At 40.8% G+C, this 21,467-nt stretch overlaps 1 protein-coding gene across 1 annotated transcript in view; it reads right to left on the bottom strand.

Moving 5' to 3' along the window:
* Window positions 1-3,560: 3,560 nt before the first annotated feature.
* Window positions 3,561-21,467, bottom strand: part of si:ch211-127i16.2 (probable flavin-containing monoamine oxidase A) — a 41,775-nt gene continuing 23,868 nt past the window's right edge. Inside the window, exons 11-12 of the mRNA XM_053854773.1 lie at window positions 18,066-18,166; window positions 3,561-7,188 (exon numbers count right to left, since the gene is read on the bottom strand). Of these exons, the coding sequence (XP_053710748.1) occupies window positions 6,915-7,188; window positions 18,066-18,166 (375 nt within the window). The 3' untranslated portion in view covers window positions 3,561-6,914. The remainder of the gene's footprint in view (window positions 7,189-18,065; window positions 18,167-21,467) is intronic.

Genomic DNA, 21,467 nt, shown 5'->3' with positions numbered 1-21,467 from the left:
AAAATCAAATCTTTCTAAATAAACCAATGTCCCCCTTTAGTGGCATCGACAACCACAAACCATGACGTAAATGGAATCGTTTTTTAAATGAATGGTTGCGTCCAGTGTGTTGACTGGGAAAGCTGTAATAGGAGATAGATTATTGATCATACTCAAAATAAAGGCAGACTGGAGGAAGCTACTGATCACTGGTGAAGACTGGTGAGTCTGAAGACAATATGGCTGAAAGAGGTGTGGAAGGCTTCTTCCTTACAAGAAGGGGCAGGTCAGACGTAGTGAAGTGAAAACAAACCGTTGAGTTGTGTAACTAGATATTCAAATCTGTCAATTGGAGTTAAGATAGTGAAAAGACCAAGGCCTACTGACTGAGACCAACTCCAAGTCCAAAGTCCAAATTGAAAACAGAACATACTAGTAGCTAGTTTCAATGATCAGTTCTTGATTTATTTGGAGGAAAAAGTCTGCAGTTGCAATGAGAAATGAATGTGTGCCTACGTGGCTAATTGATTTACGCTTCTGTGTTCTGTACTCAGTCTGGGCTCCGTCTGGGTCTTGGCCTCTCTATGCTCTGCCCTCCACATGGTCCTGACTACAGCACTGCTGTGGATAGACACTTCAAAAGGTCAATAGAGTCAAACAAAGAAAACGCATGCTTGATCACTGTACATGTCAGTTTCAGTTTGGATGGCTTTTTGTTTTGTCTTGATTCAGATGGAATAAATGAAAGCAGATTCATTATTCCTACTGAGGGGAATGTGAATGAAAGAATATTCATTTCAATCTCCTCTAATATACTGTAAGTGCAACATTTGTATAACTCCTATATCACATGGCTTCCTAAATGTCATATCGCACACAATTCGGTCAAAAAGGCAGAGAGTGAAAATTGCTACCTATAATATCTGCCCATGTTTCCAGTATATCCAGTTTTTCCGGACAGCAGTCGTGTGTATACTTGTGTCTGTACATAGCTAGAATGTGTATCGACAAGACTGGCCTTAGCTAGAACCACTATTTCCCACAATTCACTGGAATAAAATAATATTCTTTTGTTCGTTAAAATTTGGCACTAAGTTATGCGCCCTCACAAAGTCCAAAAATGCGTCTCTGTATTTTATTAAGCTCAATTAGTTTTGTGTCCTGCTCTGTTGAACCTATGCAGACACCGCCGACCATGAATACGGACGACCGGAGAGTTGCAAAAAGAAATCGGAACTTGTTTTCAGCTGCAATGGCCTCCCATCAGGAGAGTCCGTCTCGGAGGGATCCCTGTGGCTGAGGGCAAACCTGGGTCTTCAGTTGCCGTGTGTCTGGATGTGTCCTCTAATTGGTTGGCAAATAGATGCTGAATTTTAGAAATGGGAATGCTGTCCTGTCTCCACTGTCAGTCACCCATATTTGAAATCCGCGGAAGCATAAAATGAGCGGGGAATATGCAGATATAACAACTCACAAAAAAAGTGTTCACAGTCCTTGTTAGCTAATGGAAGTGTTGGTATATAAATCTGACATGGCAGCACAGTCTCACTGCAAGAATGTCCTGACTCTGGCTGCAGCTTGAGGCAACTCTGTTGGATGCTAAACCAGGGTCTCTTTGTATGTTCTGCCCATGCCAGCGTGACTTTCCTGAGGACACTCTTGTTAACTCCTGCAGTCCACACACTCACAGACAGGTTAATTGATTCCTCTAAATTGTCACAACAGTGAGTGTCCCCATGTTTGCAGCCAGCCCACTCGCACCCTATGTAGCAGTGAGAGGCTCCACAAGACTCAGCCAAAAATAAATGAGTCAATTGCACATTACAGAAGTCACATTTTTCAAGTTTTCTTTTTTTCCTCATTCACAAATCATGGACGTCTGCCTTAACTCACCCCAAGTATTTTGTTTGTAATATATATTTAAATCCGACCGGAATCAACTATATTATTTACAACATCATAAAGTTGTTGTTTTGAGGGAAAAACACCAGCTTTCTTGTGTTTTCACATCTGTTGTGGCATCACACGGCTCCTGAAGATTCTCCGTTACTCCACCTCCATCTATAACACACAGAGGACTGTGACAGCACAGACAGGGCAGTATGCCTGCCAGCAGATGCCTTGAATTATTCATGGCGCTGACAGATCACTGTCCAGCCAGTTTGTAGTCTAAAACATTTCACATTACAGGGGACAAAAACACATTGTGAATGCTGTAAATTTGACAAATGAGCTGCCTTGATGTTGTGTTAAATACATCTCAAAACCATCCTTGAATGGTCACTGAAAGTGTGTGTGAAAAAGGGGGCTAAGTCATTGAAACCCCGAGATTTCCTGGCCTCGATACGACTTGCACACAATAGGTGACTCGCAAGTGATTTGTTTAAGGTCCGGCATGATTCGTTTAATTTGACACTTCAACATGCCACAAAGCTTGTGGTTAATGGTAATATACATAGGGCCTGGCAGGGAAAGTAAAGTGGGCTCTGACCTGATGTCGTGTTGGGACCTCGGCGGGTCAATGTTTATGAGGGTTTTTACACAGAAAAGATTTGACTTGAATGGAAGATTCCATTGGTGAATGGCTGCGCTTTTGATTGACATACTGTTTTACAGTTCCTGGTTTTGTTTGTTTGAGAACGTCTGCTGTAAGTGTGAATAATGAAACAACAGCTCATCGACAACTGGCTGACGGCATGTTTTATACTCCTGTTAGTTCTTCATAACGTTTCCTTTCATCACAGTTTGTTGATATTCTGTTCGTTTCAGGGTTTCTCACTCTTGAATACACTTTCATGACTGACTTTGTTTCCATTCCAATCTTCCAATCTCCTCATGCAGCACAGCATCTGGTCAAATTGCCTCTTCTGCCCGAGGCGCATTTGACTTGCTGAATGACTCGGATGCCACTTCAGGCCTGGTAAGAAGCATTCCAGTGGGATTCACCAATTGATCGTCAATATGCATTGATACATTTTATCTGCTGTTTGAAACTCATGTTATGTGAAATAATATAATGGTGAGGAAAAAGGTATATGCTTGGTCTGTTTGTTTTTATATGAAGCAGTGCTTTTACAAAAAGATGAAGGAAATATGTCTTGGTTTTTACATAAAAAAGGACGTTATCTGTCCTTAAAGTCGAAGTCCCTGGTGTCTACAAGTACTGTAGGTCACAGCTGGAGGTGCATGTGCCGGTGTGTGCCGTCACATTCACCGCAACTTCAGCAGCGATCCATAATAGCAGTTTCAACGGGTGAACATTTGGCTTTGAAAAGACGTCAAAGCAAGCGAGCTTTCATGTTAGTGAGGCAGTAGAATTCCAAAAATATTCAGACAACACCGAAGATAAGACCAACTACTCCACAGAAGCAGGTATTGTTATGGTGGAAAAAGAAGACGCTTCAGGATTCCACTAAAACGGCACCATTTATCCTGTCAGTCGATTCACTTTGACATGCAGAAACACTTCAAGGGTGCTTGCCAGAATCTCAGAAATACAATGGTTGGAGATGGCTTGTTATACAGCATATGCCAGGTCTTGACTGTTGTATGAGAGAAAATATGACAGTATCAGGGAAAACTACATGAGTATGCACAGACACATGGATCCTGCATCACAGGGTGTTATTTGTTCATGCATCGATTTGTATTGAAACACTTCCTGAGAGAGTTTCTTTTATGAAAACAAGTGTCACACAAGTTCTTTGTTGTAAGGGCTCCATGCAACATTGGGTTTCACATATTTTAATACCTTTGTTGTAGGGATGGGCCATTAGCTATCACGCATGTGACTGTCTGCCTTGGTACATATCCACACATGCAGAGTTTCTCTGTAAATAGTTGTTTATTCGAAGGACACCGCAGGCAGTTAGGGGACCAGTTAGGGACCATCAACAAGTTCTGATTCGGTCAAAGTATTAATAAAAAAAAAAACATTCATGGAGAAAAAATTGTGAAAAGATCAAGACAAGACAAAAGACTGTCGAGAATAGAATATGACAAAAATGTCTAATATTTCTGGACTATAGCTCTCATAGCTCTTGGATATGTGTCCAGATGGGTCCCTTAACTTACGAATTATATTTAAACTTAAGCAAATGATAATGTTGGAAACAAGCCCCACTAATAAGTTTCATCATAAAACAGTTTCAAGACAGGCTATAGTCTATAGAATGAAAAGTATATCGTGATAATTATTATCGCCGAAATGACAAGATTCATCACATAATTTGTTTTTTGTCCATATCGCCTGTCCATAGTTTGTTGGCTTTGTTGTAATAAAGTAAGTAAATAATGCTATCTTATTTTGTGAAAACCATTCAGCTTTTTGATTCCAACAAGGCAACACAAATAGTGTGACAACAGTGTAAAGCTATTAAAAAAACAGTTCTTCCAAGGGTTATTTTCAACATTGCACAAAATGAAAATGCGTGACTTTCTTGCAGCTGATGGACATTTCTGCAGTCCCACCTTTCCTCAAGGAACACAAATGGAGTACAGATGTTTATGAAGATGTACGTGAATGCCTGCAGACACAAAGTACATTTTTTTTCTGCGTTCAAGTGCATCGATAGAATTCTGAATTGACTTGCAAGGCACTTGTAATTCGTGCCAGAACATGATTTCTGATCAGGTGATGGAGCCAGTCGCAGCTCTCAGACAAACCACACCCTGGAAGGTTGATAGTCCATTCCTCATTGACTGACATGGAAATAGTGGCACCCTTACAGAAGTGTGATAAATGAGTGTGAAGTACAGAACAGACAAGACTATTGAATGATCTTGTAATCGTAATTAGCTAGTAATTATAGTTTTCAGTGAATACATTGCGTTCGTTCTTTTCCGTTCTTTAAAAAAACCCTATTGATAACAGCATTGATGTGAGCAGATGTAACTGCAGCAGATGCGTCTCCTGTACCATTGTCAGACTGCTCTGTATTCAATGTGCTTCAATGTCCTCACATGGTGCTGACGTCACCAGTGCAGGATCCTGTTCTCTGAGCTTCTTGGATTTGTCACTGCTGTGTAAACGCAGAGTGCATGTGCTGGAGAATGATGGCGCTGCTGGGTTTTGCAGTCACTCTGCTCCTGGGGCTGCATCTGTGGGTCTGAAAACATTGTTGCGAGGGCCATTTGTACCATAAGGTTTATCGTGTTGCAATGTATTTGTAGGGTGTAAATTAACACATTTAAAAGTCACAATATAGTAAGAGTTAGTGAATTTGGCTCTGGCGTAAAACAACCTTCATAGGCAGTACACACCTCGAAGCATCATATTGTTCACAATAGTCAATACTTTCTGGCATACGCTTCAACCACACACATTTAAAGCAGAAGAAATCACGCATGTTAACACAATACAGTCCATTTAATGCTGACATCAACATGCTTAAAAGATGGAGCTTTATGCGGCCGCGTCAACATTGCTCATTCGAATGCTCAATTTAGTTGAACAAAAACCACAATGGAATGACGTCATAGTGAATGACTGAATGATCATGCAGCTTTGCTTCGCATGACGCCGAAAGAAGGAAATCCTCATACAGTGCTCATAACAGTGAAGGCTATCTATTGCATGTCGCCAACATAGCTACGATATTAGCATGATAATGGTAAAAGATGCTGACTCAGCATGGCTGTCGCAGCACAATCAACCTCTTGCTGACATGATCTCAATGAAACGGTTGAATTGCATTATACTGGCGCTGTTGTCATCACGGCCGTCCAGGTTAGCAAAACATAGAAAACGCTGTAATGGTAAGTAAATCTAATTTGGCGTCCTTACAGAATTTGCTGACAATGCACAGCATTCCAAGTCTGTATTTGTCCATCTTGAATCTATTGCAGTACTGGCGGAACAGCATACTTAAATATAAACTGCAGCCCAATTTCTCCTGTTGTGTGTACACAGTTATACGAAAAATGTTGATTCCTTTCACCACAGGGTAAGATTTGACAAGTCCCCATGACAGTTTTTGTTGAAGATTATTCTCATGGATTTGCCTTCATAAACACCACAAAACTGAAATAGCCCTTAAAAATGTTTTTTGTTTGTTTTTTTTCATTGCCATAGTGTCGTCGGAGGAAACACTTAAGTCGACCTTAATAGAACAGCCCCCGTGAGACTTGTCGACCTCTTGAGAAAGTCACGCTTCTCAACTCTCTCTCACTCAGCACAACATTTTGATGAGCGTCAAAAGGAATTTAAAGTCCACTGGTGACAGAGAAGTTACCTTTCTGCATTGCATGTTAATGCATAGGTATTCCAATTCGTGAGCCCTACTCCATGGCTTAACCAACACATTCACACTTCCTTGGCATCAAATAGTGACTATCTTCAAGCGCTGCATGTTAATGCATTGGGCTTTCACCCTCCACAGCCTCTCTTAACGTTATGAACTGCGTGTAACATAAAATAAAGACAGGGATTGGGGTTAAGGTCATCCACTGGATTGTGCCTCAAAAAAACGTGAGCTTCAGTTACGGCGACTGTCATTCGGGGAGAGCCACATAAGATGCTCTATATACTAAGAGACATCAGCAATATATTGAAGACAGCTTCCAATCTTTCGGTAAAATTTTACACTATGCATTAATATGCATCGCAGGAGGCTGAATGAATGAGATCATCAATATGTTGCACCTTAGGTGTGAGAATGTGTTGTTGAAAAGAAACAGAAGAAACCATTTGTTTTTACATATAAAATGTCTCAGCATATGTTGCTTCGCAGGGACCTCAAAGCAGAGGTATCAACCTCACTCACCAGTGGGGCCTTAACCATCAAAGAATTTTTTTTTATGAAACAGTTTTGAAACAAAGCCCTATTAAAGCTGTGGTCTTCATAAAAGGAGTTCTCAGACGAAGAAATGATTCCATGAAATATTTAGGTTTTGCGGGTGTTCGTCCCAGAACCTATTCCGCTCCACTGACTTTCCTACTTGGAGAGATGAGACAGGAAGAGAGCAGCACCAATAGCCAGTGTTGCCAACAATACCCCCCTTCCTATCGACCTCAGCTTTGCAGTTGGCAAATGATTCCCAGAGTCCTTCTCACTTTGACTTTGGTGAACTGCTTGCAGCTCCTCTTGGGTCAGACAATCCGGGTTGAGGTTTGCCAGTACTTCCAGCGCTGCACGCTTGCCTGATTGCACGGCACCACTCATGTAGCCACACCACTTAGTAGCCGTCTCGGTGCCGGACCAATGTATCCTGCAAGGGAGAACTGTGCTGTGTTTGTCATTTCTGTAACCACCCATATATTAAAGTTACACTTTACACTTTGCAGATCAATAGAAACTCAAAAGCACACCGTGCTACTGTAAGAAGTATGTTTTTTTTATGTGTGAAGTTCATCAAAATTCCTTTTGTTGCTATTGTTTTTCTTATTTAGGCTCTATTGGATTTTGTTAATGGACTTTTATTTTGAAGGGCAACGCTCTGCGTTGTGACGTTAAGTTCAGCAGTTCGCTCTTTTTTTCGCTGGACTCTGTCAGTGGGTAGGTGTAACACACCGCTCTGCTGAAAATGAATGTTTTGACATCGAAACCAGTCATTTTAGGTGAAGATGAGAATTTTATTGTGAGTATAAGCGCCATCATGTGACAGACAGTTGTGAATGTTTCATGGAGTCGTCGTCATGTTCAGAAAAAGTGTGCTAAACCACGTGGCTGCGCGAGCCTCACTGTGACTGTACGTTTTGATGTGTAAGTGAGCAGCGGTTGTGTAGCGTCGAGCCTCCATCCTAGTGTGACTGTGTCTTTTCTTTTTGTTCAGGTATGTGATTTGTGTTTGTTCATGAAAGAGCCTGTGTGTATTTAGTCCCTGAATGTTTGTGTATAGGTTTTTTTGTAATAATCCACTGTTTGTTTTATGTCATGACACACTATACAATCCCTAGTTCAGCAGTTCGCTCCCTTTTTCGCTGGACACTGTCAGTGGCTGAGCAGCGGTTGTGAGTCCAGACCCATCCCAGTGTGACTGTCTTTTCTTTTCGTTCAAACGTCCAGTAAAGAGATCTAAAAAACCTGAAACCTGAGTGGACACATTCTGTTGGACCAGCGAAGGAATAGCGAGGTTACACTACCTCAAGTCTCTTTCACTTGTCATTCCCTGGTCACAGGTGTGTATGCTGCTCACACACCTCAACCTCAGTTCAGAGGACCAGACAGGAAGCATCCCCCTGAGTGCAGATGCTGTCACATAACCGGATGGAGAGTCACTCCAAAAGCTGCTCTTAAACTTAGCTGCGACCGGTGTGTGCAGCCCGTCGTCTGCTCTCTGAGCTCAGGCTTTCCTCCCCGCAGTTTGCTGTCAGTGTGCGGTTCGCTGATATGACAGTGATGATTACTGTCGACAAACATTTACCTCTACCGATGGTGCGTGATCGTGGAGTCATACAATTGGAACAGGTTTTCTGGCCATACTTGCATAGCACCTCTTTACAGAGAGGGAAGTGGAATAATAATGGCCGAGATGACCTGAACTGAAACTGCAGTGAGAAATAGGGCCAATCCGTGTAACAAATAGATGAAACCAAAAGTCTGGTGTTTGATGATTATTGATATGAATATGAATATTTATTTTATTTAGTTTTTTTAAAGAGATCAAATCACATGTCTACCTGTCAGGTTCTTGCAAGCAGAATGAATGAATACTTATAGGTGACAAACTAAAGGTCCAATATAAATAAAGTCAGATAGACACTTAATATGCAAAATATGCAAAGGACAAGCTGCAAAACTTTTTGGTTTAGATGTGATGGGGAGAAGACTCGCGCACTGAAATAAACTTTGCTATCCAAATCATGGCAGTCAATGGGTCTGAGATGATCTTTTTGCTTTCACATGCAGTCCGCAGGACGCCGTGCTTTTTCTCCAAGTAGCTCGTCACAAGTTTCACTTCACCTCACCGGCTCTCAATATTGACTTCTATTGTAATCGTTGAAGGCGAATGAAAAGTCTACTGCTTTGTTAACTTAGGGCTTGTGTCACCATGGTAACAGTAATGACAACCAAAAGCAATGGCCCACCCCACACAATTGACACACACGTTTTGATTTTGGGGACACCTCGTGGCTCTCCTGTGGTTTAGGAGTGCAGAAAGAAAGAAAAGGAAAAATAAATGACACATAGCACACCTGCCAGTGAAAGGTGTGAAAGAAAAAGGCATAATCACTGACTCTTATTCAGAAGTTTTTATGAAACCACTTATGGAATGCTTTTAAAATTCAATAATTTATTTTAATATTTTACTTTCTATCTGGTTTCATGCTTTTGCTGGTTTAGTTTGACATTATTAGGAATGAGAAAAAAAGTAGATCTACCTCTTGGGAATAAACATTGGCAATAAACATTCTCTAATGTTTGGTATGGAATTATGCAGGAAACATAAGTCTTACGCCCACGCACAACGCTGCATCCATCTCTTCAACAACGCTGCAAAAACTCATAACAGTATATGAATTTTAAAGACATCAAAATATGTTTTTCATGAAGAGAAATGAATGCATAACAGACCCGTTTCATAGAGGTATTTTTATTCCTACTTTGTGTCAACTATTTGAGGAAAACATCATCCTGCCAGCTTGTCATTCGGAAGCATCAAACAAAAATATTTTTTTGAAACTTTATATCGGTAGCTACGCATTCAGCTCTGTGTCACAGCGGAAACCAGTCACGTTTTGAGAGTAATTTTCTGCACTGATTTTCTTTACAAACAGAGCAGAGAAAAGGTGCTAATTAAAGAAAATAATTTTATTTAAATATAAGAAAAGACATGTTGTGTGTTGATGAAAACCAATAATGCCAGCTGATGCAGCATATGATTAAACTTAACAAAACAATGTTTTTGTGCTGAATGCCAAAGTGAATTATAATCAGGTTGCAACTGCGATGTGAATAAATGTGTCAATAAAAATACCAGGCAGCACTTGGTTCTTCCGCCTTTTCACTGTTGTAGAACCGTGTCAAGAAATCTTTGGGGAAATGTGGGCGGGTAAGAAGAAGACGACAGTCGACAGCACATTTAGCCATGTAGTAGACATGTGCACCGTAATATAAAAAATGAAAATTCACTCCAATAAGTGCTGACTGTAAGATAGTTAGAATTCATCGATTGTTTTAATAGGTCATCTGTTTTTCTAGCCAGTTTTACGCTGTACTTTGAATGAGAAGTTATCCGAGCTGAATTAGTTGTACATTATAAGAGGGAGGAAACAAAGCAAGACATTATCGTATGCTCTGTTTGTTGATTTATTCAACAATGGCCAGTGAAAAATCGTATCAAAGTGACAATATAACTAAACATAAAACAAACTGAACGACTCTGAACAATGATGACATCGCAACTGGGAAAGTAATAGAATAATGCAGTATGCACTTATTGCAAATATTGTTTGTCATTCTGCGCCAACTGATGTTTCTTTGTGTTTCCTGTTAGTCACGTTTTCAGTTCAAAGAAAAAGAATCAAATGTGTTATTTGCTGTAGATCTCTCTTCCGCAGCAGTACAGCTTTGTGTTGGAGAATGTGATGCCCAACCCTCGCCTAGTCAATAGGTTGGAGGACAGAATACTGATTATTCAAGCTCTTGAGCGGAAACTTCATCTTGAAAATTTCTATGAAAATGTCACTCAATATGAATTAATGCTTTGAAACCTCCGCTTCAAGCGTGTCAAGGACGGAGCCTGAACATTGAGGTAAATGTGCTGTATGTTAGCGTCGCTGTTTAGCAGAGCGTTGATTTTTTTTTTTTTTTTTTTTGAAAAGGCTAAAAACACAGCGTCGGATACTTGTAACTTTAAATGGAACATCCATCAGTCATGCGGACTGGCAGCCTGGACTGTACGAAGAGACTGTCTTCACCTCAACCCCACATCAAATGTACCATAGATTCAGCATGTTTCAGGTTTTTTTGAGTAAATGTCATTGCCTAAAAACAAAAATCTGTGGCAAATAAGGACAAATTGGATTCTGAATTGAAGGCCATTCTTAGCAAATAAAAAAGAATTGAAGTAGAAACGAGACGGAACCCGATGTAACGTCAGGTTTGTTGAAGTCGCATTTGGGACCCAACTGAAGTGAACACATACACACACCGCACACACACACTGAATGCACTGAATCTGGAGTTTAACGTCATTATTAATATGTCTATAAAATTGTTGGTCTTCGGTCACATTTTTCCTGCTTGTCAAGCCAATTCATGACAGTAAAAGACCTTTGGACGACACATTTTTATCTAATTTATTTTACTAATATTATCTTATGAATATATTTCCTCTTTGTATTCATGATGTGGAATGCTCTCTGCATTGTCAGTGGGACTATACTTAACCATAACATTGCTTTATGCAATGAGATCCTGGGTTCGACAAACATGTCGAAGTCTGAATCAGTATTCCAAACCTTCCATTCCCATGAAAATCCCACGAGCCCGAAGGGCTAGTTAAGCCGAGGGAGTCGGAGCAGGCCGGCACAGATGTTAACATGATTAAAATTATTCCGCAAGTGAGGCTACGGCTTTTGCATCAAGATACCCTGTAATTGATTTATCCAACGGGAGTTCAGCCACAAATGCATTAGTCTGTGGAGGCAGAGCTCTGGCAATCACAAGAGAATAAAGGCCGAGCCCCAGGAAACATTCAAAGTAATGCATCACTCATGCACCGTAATAACAAATAAATAAACATTTTCAACGTGGCTAAGTAAGCAAATCGATCAAAGTCAAAAATCACAGCGGAGGAAATATTCTGCGGTGTCAGAAACAAGTTAGCGTTTTCTGTGAGACTAATGTTTCCATCCAAACGCTGGGTAGTTCACTTCTCACTTAATCTCAATTTATATTCTATCACTGATGACTGTTGAACATTATAAGAGCAGTGCTGACACAAGGTGGTGGTAGGCTTTACAGTGATGCCTGTCTGTGCCAAATACAATTCAAGTTTTTAACACTGGAACTGAGGTAAAACAGAAACGCGCAGTGTGACCTTAACCTGTGAAAACTGTATATGGAGAGTGTGTTCTAATACATACTATGTGAGTCCAAATAAGATGTTGGATAGTTCAACCATTCTGATTTCTTTTAACTTTGCATCACTAGTGTCAGGTCAAGACCATAATTCAGCCAAGAACCACATAAATTCTGTCCAATACAGTCAGACATTGAAAGCCCCGGCGTCTAGTTATAGACTGTTTCATGCCTAATGTTGAGAAAACAAAATAAATGATGCTTCATTACACTTCGACTTTGGTTATTACTATTAATGTTTGCCAGTAAGTTTTTGGGTGAAATGACTAAAAGCTAAACCTATTTTTTTCCCAGCAAAGAATAAAATTGTTGAATGATGTTAATAAAATTGAAAGTCCTCTGCACCGTTTCTACCTTACACACTCATTGATCATCATTTTCAATGAATTAAAATCAGTAACTCTTGAGTTGTGTTCAAAATTTAGGTTAGTTTTCGAAGAAATACCTATTCCTTTTCTATATATATGTATATATGTTATTAAATTCTATACAACTGGCAGAACTGAGCCAACATGGCAAGATGAGATAAGGCAGCATTCCAATTGATGACAACATGGTGTCTAGTGCAACACAAACATCAGAGCAACAAAATTGTTCCGGTGTTACAGGGGGAAGATGAAAACACCCTCCCAGTGGACAGACACTGAAATGAATTGTCTTCGGTGACAAAGGACTTCTGAACCACTTCCTGACAGCGCTATTGTTTGGAAGGCGAGATGATGGATCTCCAGATCTCCTCCTCCTGCATTGTTTAAAGCACATCAGCCGCATACATAATTCACTGTACGGCAGCAGCTACAGAAAACTACAGTAAGAGATACCTGGAATTAAAATTCGACTGGAAGTGACACAAATTGGTGTTGTCAACTATCAGATCTGACAGGAGTCCTGTTCATATCCAGCCTTCAGAGAAGATAGATGCCAGGGTTGTAATTGAGTAAATTGCGAACGCGATGAAAATAGCTTTTGTTTACAAAACATGTTGTAGGATGACAGCAGCAACAAGAACGGCAATGATAAGCACAGCACATCAGAGAAAACTACTATGAGAATTAGATAAGTAGTGAAGGCTGCCTGCGTCATCTGTATAACCATAGGGTCGGGGCCCATGGTTGAGCCGCGAGCGCTTCCTAGAGGGCCGCTAAAGGTTTTTTTGTTTCACACCTTTGGGCTGTGAGGCCCGCGAGACGCTTAGTTTTAATACATTAGCCACGTATGGTGGAAGTAGCAGTGTCAGTGAATTGACTTGACAGCTGCCAATCTGTGATAATTAACAACTAAAGGAGGAAAAAAAGACATAAAGAAAGTGATGTCGCCTGTTGAAGCACCTGTTGAAACAGTTTTGAAAATTATTTGGAACATTTTATGGCAGTACTTTCATTTACACTTCACTTATATCTTCTTTGGAGTTTAAATAAAATATATTGTTTTTATTTTTCTTATATTTAGACATCGTTTTATTATATTGATTTTATTCAGAATTTGAATTTGATGAACATGACTTGCACCTGGACCTGCTGCTGGTTGGACTTTACGATAACAAATAAATATCTTTGTGATGATCACATGGTTTCATGTCATTTCACAAGATTTTGGTTTGTTTACGTGTAAGTCGATTAAATATGGTTGTGGATCACAGATGAAATCAAGAGTAATGAATCCGTTCTATGACTTGAATGGGCCCCCGGACCATCTGTTCTGGGAGAGGTACACAGTTTACTGTAAGTTCATGTTGCCATTTTAAGGATGCGGGGGGACTGGTGACGTCACTCCAGCGGTACAGGAACGATGATAAGCATAAACTTACAACAGTGAGCGAGGAGACCGTAGTGTTTATGTTTTCTGCATTACTGGAATCTGTGTCCAAAATCTAGACTTTTGTGTCTAAAACTGCTTAAATGAAAATGCTGTGGGAGCTGAGTCAACCTGGCATGTTGTTTATACACACAGACGTTACAAACTAGCAAAGCTCATAACAATGTGGAACACTACTACTGTAGCTATTTCATCCCTCTGGAGCGCCAGAGTTTTTACAATGATCCTTGATCCTCTGGTGAGGCTCTTCCTCATCTCTCAAGCAACAGTGGAAATGGCTGAATAGTTGTGACCACCCCTGTACCTCCACCACAATTTGCACTGCATCTTCTACTGTGGCTTTAACCATGTTTGCCGTATTTACGTGTTTTTTATTTTTTATTTTTTAATCCCAACAAGCAGTGTTTGACAATGTTTTGTCAACATGTCCCCGGACTTCTTAAAGCAATGCGTCCAATCTACTCAGTGTATTTTTTTTTTCAGTACAATGTTTGCGATGTAAAAGCGATTGACACAGATTGGGACGTCATCTCTGAAGTGGTTTCTTCCTAATGCACTCAACGTACTGCTCCATTGAGTTAGACAGGTTAAGCATTCCAAAACTAATCCAAAGATTTAAAGACCACAATGCTAACCCTGCAACCCAGACACTACCCCATCACCACTGGCTGGGGGAACCTTTTGTAAGGAACACATTTTATTTCATGCATCCATTATAGAGTTCTCAAGTTATTGCTGAACCCTGTGGCTAACGTATGAGAAAGACTTCAAGCAAGAGGATGTAAACTTCAGTGTGTGAGTTGCCTTTTTAAGATTACAGATTAGAAATAATTTAGATTTTGACCTTCATCATTACTTCATAAATACTGATATTGTAGATGGATCATACAAATCCGTACATTTATATACTTATTATTCACTACTAGAAGCGCATCAAATAGTTTTGTATTATTTCAACTGGAACACACAGCCAAATAGCAAGTGACACATTTGACTGACACTAACCTCATTGTCCCAGGCTGTCAGGATATGTGCTGTGGAAGGCAGGACGTGCTTCAGTTGAAAGCCTAGTGTGTCAACATGACTGCTGCCTTCGGCCTATTGGACATCTTATGCCATGGGAGTGAGGATGCTTAAAGAATGTTATGACTTGTTTTAACGCCAACATTTAGGTACAGACATCGAGCATTTCTCCGTTATCTCTTTGAAAGCTGGCAGAATGAGTCAGTGACGTACGTGAGCTTTTTGTGTCAGTTTGTGCTCGAGAAATGCGGCTGGAGCTTCTGACTCACTGGATTAAAGGCAGTCTCATTCCAACTCAATGGAGTGCAAAAGTCCTGCCCTTTATTTTGGTTTACTGAACATGTACGTGGCTGGGTAACATTTTGGAACATGGAGCTAGTTTTAAAAGCTGAGCCGACCCAATGGTTGGAACACATTTAAACCCAGATGTGATGTTTCGTTGACAAAGAGAAAATATTTTCAGCTTGATGAGTCATGGGGGAGGAAAGGTGGAAGTTGTCGCAGAGAGTCAGCAAGCTAAAAGCACAGCTGGTTGGGTTTTGACAGCACATCAAACTCATGCAGCAGTTTTTGTATAGGCGCCTGTCAGCTATATTTCCCCCTCTGAACTTACATGTTTGGCGCATAGATTTTAAATGGCATTTGGAATCATGGTTGCCAAATGTGTTTTTATTCTATATAAGGTCTAAACAGTAAGACCTATTGTCATACTTTAACCTTTATTATTATATTAGTATTCATTTATAGTGACTTCTAGAATGTCTTTTAATGCACTATAAAGATTCACAATCAGATTCATGAATAGGTCAAGCCATGATCCATTTTACCTTTCTATTTACTGTCGGATGATGCATCAGTCTATGTGTGTACGTCCCTGTTCTAAAACACTCTCCCAAATAATGAAGTTATCAGCAGAGCAATTCAACTAACCGTCCTCAATAACTGGCCTATCAATCAAGTCAGTTCCTGTGGGTAAACAATGGAATGCACAGCACAGTCGATCGACAAGTCACTCAAACAAAAATGTATAAAACAATTTTTTCATGCTTACAATGCTGGCGGATATTGCAGGTAGTTATTGGTCATATGTGTGTAAGTAAAATGTATATATATATATATATATATATATATATATATATATATATATATATATATATATATATATATATATATATATATATATATATATATATATATATATATATTTTTTTATTTGTGTTTTATTTTTGTAAAACAAAATGGACAGTGCTGGCTGTACAGAGCATCAAGTCAACGTGTCATGCCACTGTTTGTCATGATGTGACGCCACGGTCAGGACATAATTCAATGCACTGAGGGAAAAAAAATATTAATAACTCATATTTCCTTGTGTTCATATTTAATAATCCAGGGATGGGGATACAAAGCTCAGCTGTGTCACCTGTGGCTACCTGGTAAAATTAATACAATGTATTATGGTGATGTTAGTATTCTACGAGCAACCCGCTTTCAGTGAACAGATCAATCAAACCAAAAGCATTTCTATTCATACAAGGGTACGTTACGCTAAAATTCTGCACCAGGCTGCTCCCGGCTGTGTAGCTGAGCTCGGAATGTTTAAGCGTTGGGCCGCTTATGTATCAGATACATGCGGGCTTGTCGCCATGACATGCAGTGGATTTGTGTCATGGTCACAGTCCTTGTCCTTGAGATTTCATTTTCTATATGGGAATATGGAGGAGGGCCGTGGCCACACGCTGGTGCTACGTAACAGGCTTCCATTGCTCCCGAAGGAATGGACATCATTATGGAAATGCATTACCTGGACTCCCTCCATACGTTTCCCTGGCTCACCTTCCTCTTATTTAATTACAAAAACGACACTTTCTAATGTGTTTTCACATGAGAACGTAAATGAATCTAATTACTCATGAATGTTTCTTCGCAGATTAACACCTTTTTACACATTTGTTGACGTGTGACGTGTTATTTCGTATCTAAAAAGTGGAAGCAACTTTTTTAGTCTCAAAACTGGATGACACTAGTGAAATCTGAGAGAGTGAAATAGTTTGTGAGTAATGGGCACATTTTTTGTTTCTGTTGCTATATTTTTTTATTTTATTTTTACTAAATGTCTTTGGTGTTGAAGCTGCAAAGTGTTCTTGCAGTCACGGCGAGACAGCAGCCGTTGTATTTTGTGACACTTTCAGTGTAGGTATATCTTTATACCTACACTTATATCTTTATACACACACTATATCTTTTATCAGACGTTTTCTCCAGAAGGTCCTTTTGACATAAATGAAAGAAAACCCTATTCGAATCTCAAATGGAGTCATCTTTTGATGCCACCTGGCACTGTCTTGATTCTAAAAATAAGAAATGATAAAATAAATAAATAAAAACTTCATTTGTCTTCCAACGTTCAGAATGCTGTTCCCCGAGTGCGTTGGCAGGCAACACAGAAAAATAGATGTATCCACATAATATACATAACATACAGTATGAAGCAGCGCTGCAGCTGTCGAGGGAAGATGAGCATCACATACGCACACATGAGCAGATGCATCTCAGTGACTGCATGTAAGCAAGTACTGCCAAGTAAATAAGAACAACCAGCAATAGCTGAAGTAAGAAAGCAAGATGCTGTTACACAAAAGGGGGGCTTTAAAGGGCTTTGAAAGTAGAGAAACATGTGGCCTCTATTGAAGCAGGCTATTCCAATGTGTAGGCTTCCTGACGCAGACAGTGGCCTTTAGAATTATCCATTCAAAGCTCATTGATTCTGCACTAAAACATCAGAAAGAATGCTGCGAGTTATCATTGCTGAGCTCCACAGTTGAAAAGGTAGATTGACTTTCAGTGAAATGTCTGTCTTCTGTCTTTGTCTTGTCAAAGGTCAAATGAAGGGCATATTTTTGACCCCCAAATGGGTAACTTCTTTATCTTCGGGTCACCTCACTTGCACAAACATGAGACGACCAGTCACCCATACACTGAAACGTATGGACAATATAGAGCACTCAATCAACCTCTGTAGCGTTTTGGACTGTGGGAGGAAACCGGAGTGCCCACAGTAAACCCACACGAGCAGTGGGAGAAGAGCTCATCCACCACAAAAGGAAAGAAAAGGGAGAAAGGATTGAGGGCGCCACAAGATGGAAGTAAACCTGCGACCTTCTTGCCAGTAAACCTTTGCTGCAAAAGCAACCAAAGGGTCGAGTGAATGAGGGTCAGTATTACCTGCCACAGGGTTTCCTCAGACTAGGATGGTAATATGTCAGCATCCCAGGCATCATGACATTAACAGGGCAGCCCCCGCTGTACTCTTCCTCTGCCCAGTCCTGAAAAGCCAACCATTAAAATGAACATGATCAGTTTCTTGTAAACGCAGTCTTACTTGGGTAAAAGTGAGCGATCGCTCTTTGCTTTACAATTTGAAATTGTACGCTCTTACACTCGCAGCTCATCACAACAGAAAAACTTTTATTGTTGAACATCGTCCTGTGAAAACGGAATCAGCTTTATCCTGTTCTTTATACAAAGCGAATCAAGTGCAGCAACTTCCCCTTGGGCACTGCTCTCCTATATTAACTTTCAAGTTAATGTTGGGAAAGATAAATTCATATTTGCATGACTAATGTGCTGTTTCACTGCTCAGCAATGTATGATGCATATCACGCAGAAGGCTCAGCAGCGATCCCAGCGCGCGGGAAAGAATCATTTAGACAAGTGCAATATACAGTATGATCTACGAGGAGCAAAGTGGGAGCCCCCCAGGGTCTATTATGAGCTTTCCTGCATCATTTGGCTGCAAGCTTCCTACACCACGTTTGTCACGCCAACCTCCATTTATTCCTCTGGTTTGCATGGACACAGATTCCTGCTTCAGGTGGTAGTTACTGACACAAAAGATGAAATGCCATTATAAATCCTGGTGAAAGTTAAGATGAGCAGTCAGTCAGTTAGCTTGTCTGCACTCGCCCCATTTCACTGGTCATGAATGTAATGACATCACTCTTAATATCTTTTCCTTATCTGTAATGACATATCATACAAACATACATCCCCAGTTAACCAGCGCTTCGTCCTGTTCAGGGATGCAGGGAGTGTTGGAGCCTATCCCAGCAGTCATTGAGCGAGAGGTGGGAATACACCCTGGACAGGTGGCCAGTCCATCGCAGGGGACGCACACCATTCAGTTAGCTTAGTGAGCATGTCTTTGGGCTGTGGGAGGAAACCAGAGTACCTGCAGAAAACCCACTGGGAACACGCAAGCAGAAAGGTCCAGAGCTGGATTCAAACCCTGAACCCTCTTGCTGAGAGGCAGCAGTGCCGAGGGACAGATCCACCTCACTGAATATGAGCTTGTTGAGTATCCAGCAGTGTTTACCCTAATAAACAACACATTCTTACTCCCAAGGTCTATAATGGCAAATATTTTCAAGCAGACTAATGTTAACACTGAAGTCAGCCTTCATGGCATGTTGACACATAGGTGTTTCAGTGGAGTGAAGAGGGTTTGGGGATAGGATGCGTGGGGAGGATGGCACCCTTATCGGTACTCCAACGTAGATGATACTAGGTGGAAATATTGTCCCTTATATCAATATGGTCATTTGTGCTGCCATACACTGTGGAGGAAGAATGTGATCCCTTAGTGATTTGGACGTTTACCCACTTCCATAGAAATGAACAGACTCATTTTTTATGGTTGTTTAGTGAATATGGGTATATACTGAAAATACATTACACAATACAAGTTGTTGTACATTTTATCAAGTGAAAGTATTTGATCCACAAAAACTCAATTCCCACAGATTGGCTCATTTCCATGTTGCACACAGCTGTTCTCAGTCAACCAAATGCCAATGCACACCTCCTTCAAGAGTCTGTTTATTACATTCCAACTTCAGTAGCACCAGGGGCACGACCGAAAAAGCTGTTGAAAGATGTCAGGGACAGGTTTGTAGACCTGCACAAGGTTGGAATGGCTTATAAAAGCATCAGCAAATGGCTTCGTGACAAGGGTGACAACTACTGGTGCCACTATTTGTAAGTGGAAGACCAACTGTCCTCGGTCTGGAGCTCCCTGCAAGATCTCGCCTGGTGAAGATGATGATGCGAAAGGTGAGTGAGTAGCCTAAATCTGAAGGCAACTGACACCTCACGCACAGAAAAAAAAAATGCCAGCACGGTGCGCCTTAAGTTTGCCAGTGACTTGGGAGAAAGGGCTGAGGTCAGACAAAACCAAAGCGGAGATATTTGGCATTTACTCAACCCAACATGTTTGGAGGATGAAAAACTGCTTGTATGACATAAAGAGCATCATAACCACGTTAAGCATGGAGATGGAAACATTATGTTCTGGGGTTTCTCAGGGCAACCTCGCTGCATCGGGGCGTCAATGAATTCAGCCATGTGCTGTACAATTCTCAGCAAGAGCACTAAACACGTGTCAAGGGTGGGTCTTCCAACATGGCAGTGACCCAAAACATGCAGCCAAGACAACAAAGGAGTGGCTCAAGAAGAAGCAAATGAAAGTCACAGAGTGTCCTGGTCAGTCTCCAGACCATAAGCCGAAAAAAAAAACCTGTGGAGGGAGCTGAAGCTTCAAGTTTCCAAGAGGGAGCCAAGAAACTTGAAGGATTTAGAGACTGTGAATAAAGACAAAACAAGGGTTTCTAGACCAAGTACTAACTTGTGCTTTTCTTGGGGATCAAATACTTATTTTACTTAATGAAATTTAAAACAAGTCCTAATTTTTATATTGTGTGTTTAATGCATTTTTGACTGATATTCTGGCTATATTCAGTAAACAACCATAAAAATGAACCAGAAAACTTTGGTCCTTAGTTTTAGTGTTTGTATTATTTAAACGTTATGTACTCTTTACAAATACACTAAGCAATTTATGTTCTTGATTGACTCTTGTTTTGAGGCCGTATCCGTGATGTCTTCCATTGATCTCCATTGTAGACTCATTCTGCTTCCAAGGAACCACCATCACTGAGGACCGCAAATGGGAGCCAACCATCAGGAAGACCCAACAGAGAATGTTCTTCTTGAGGCAGCTACGAAAACTACGACTGCCGACAAAGTTGCTAGTGGAGTTCTTCACAGCCATCATTGAGTCCATCCTCACCTCCTCTAACAATGTGTGGTACAGCAGCGCCACCTCCAGGGACAAGGGCAGACTACGGGGCATCGTGTGTTCTGCTGAGAAGGTGATTGGTTGCAGGTTGCCACCTCTTCAGGACCTGTATGTCCCCAGGACCCAGAGATGTGCAGGTCGGATCAGAGCTGACCCTTCTCATCCTGGACATGGACTGTTTGTTCCTCTTCCCTCTGGCAGGAGGCTACGGTCCATCCAGACCAGAACCTCCCATCACAGGAACAGCTTCTTCCCCTCGGCCGTCAGACTGTTTGTGATCAGCCTTTATTATTTTAGTTTATTTCCTGGTTGGTGGGACCCCCACTGACCATGGCAATGAATTCTATTCTATTCTATTCTATTCAAGAGACACAAGCAAGCTGTTTGTCAGGCTGCCTTCATCTGTTGATCAAAGGCAACATGAACGGTGTTTTAGATGTGTGTGAATCCACCAATCTGCATGTCACCCAAAACTCTGTGACAGGATATTC

Source organism: Synchiropus splendidus, chromosome 1 (genome assembly GCF_027744825.2).
Source record: "Synchiropus splendidus isolate RoL2022-P1 chromosome 1, RoL_Sspl_1.0, whole genome shotgun sequence".
Taxonomy (NCBI): domain Eukaryota; kingdom Metazoa; phylum Chordata; class Actinopteri; order Syngnathiformes; family Callionymidae; genus Synchiropus; species Synchiropus splendidus.
This window is presented reverse-complemented; position numbering and strand designations above follow the sequence as displayed.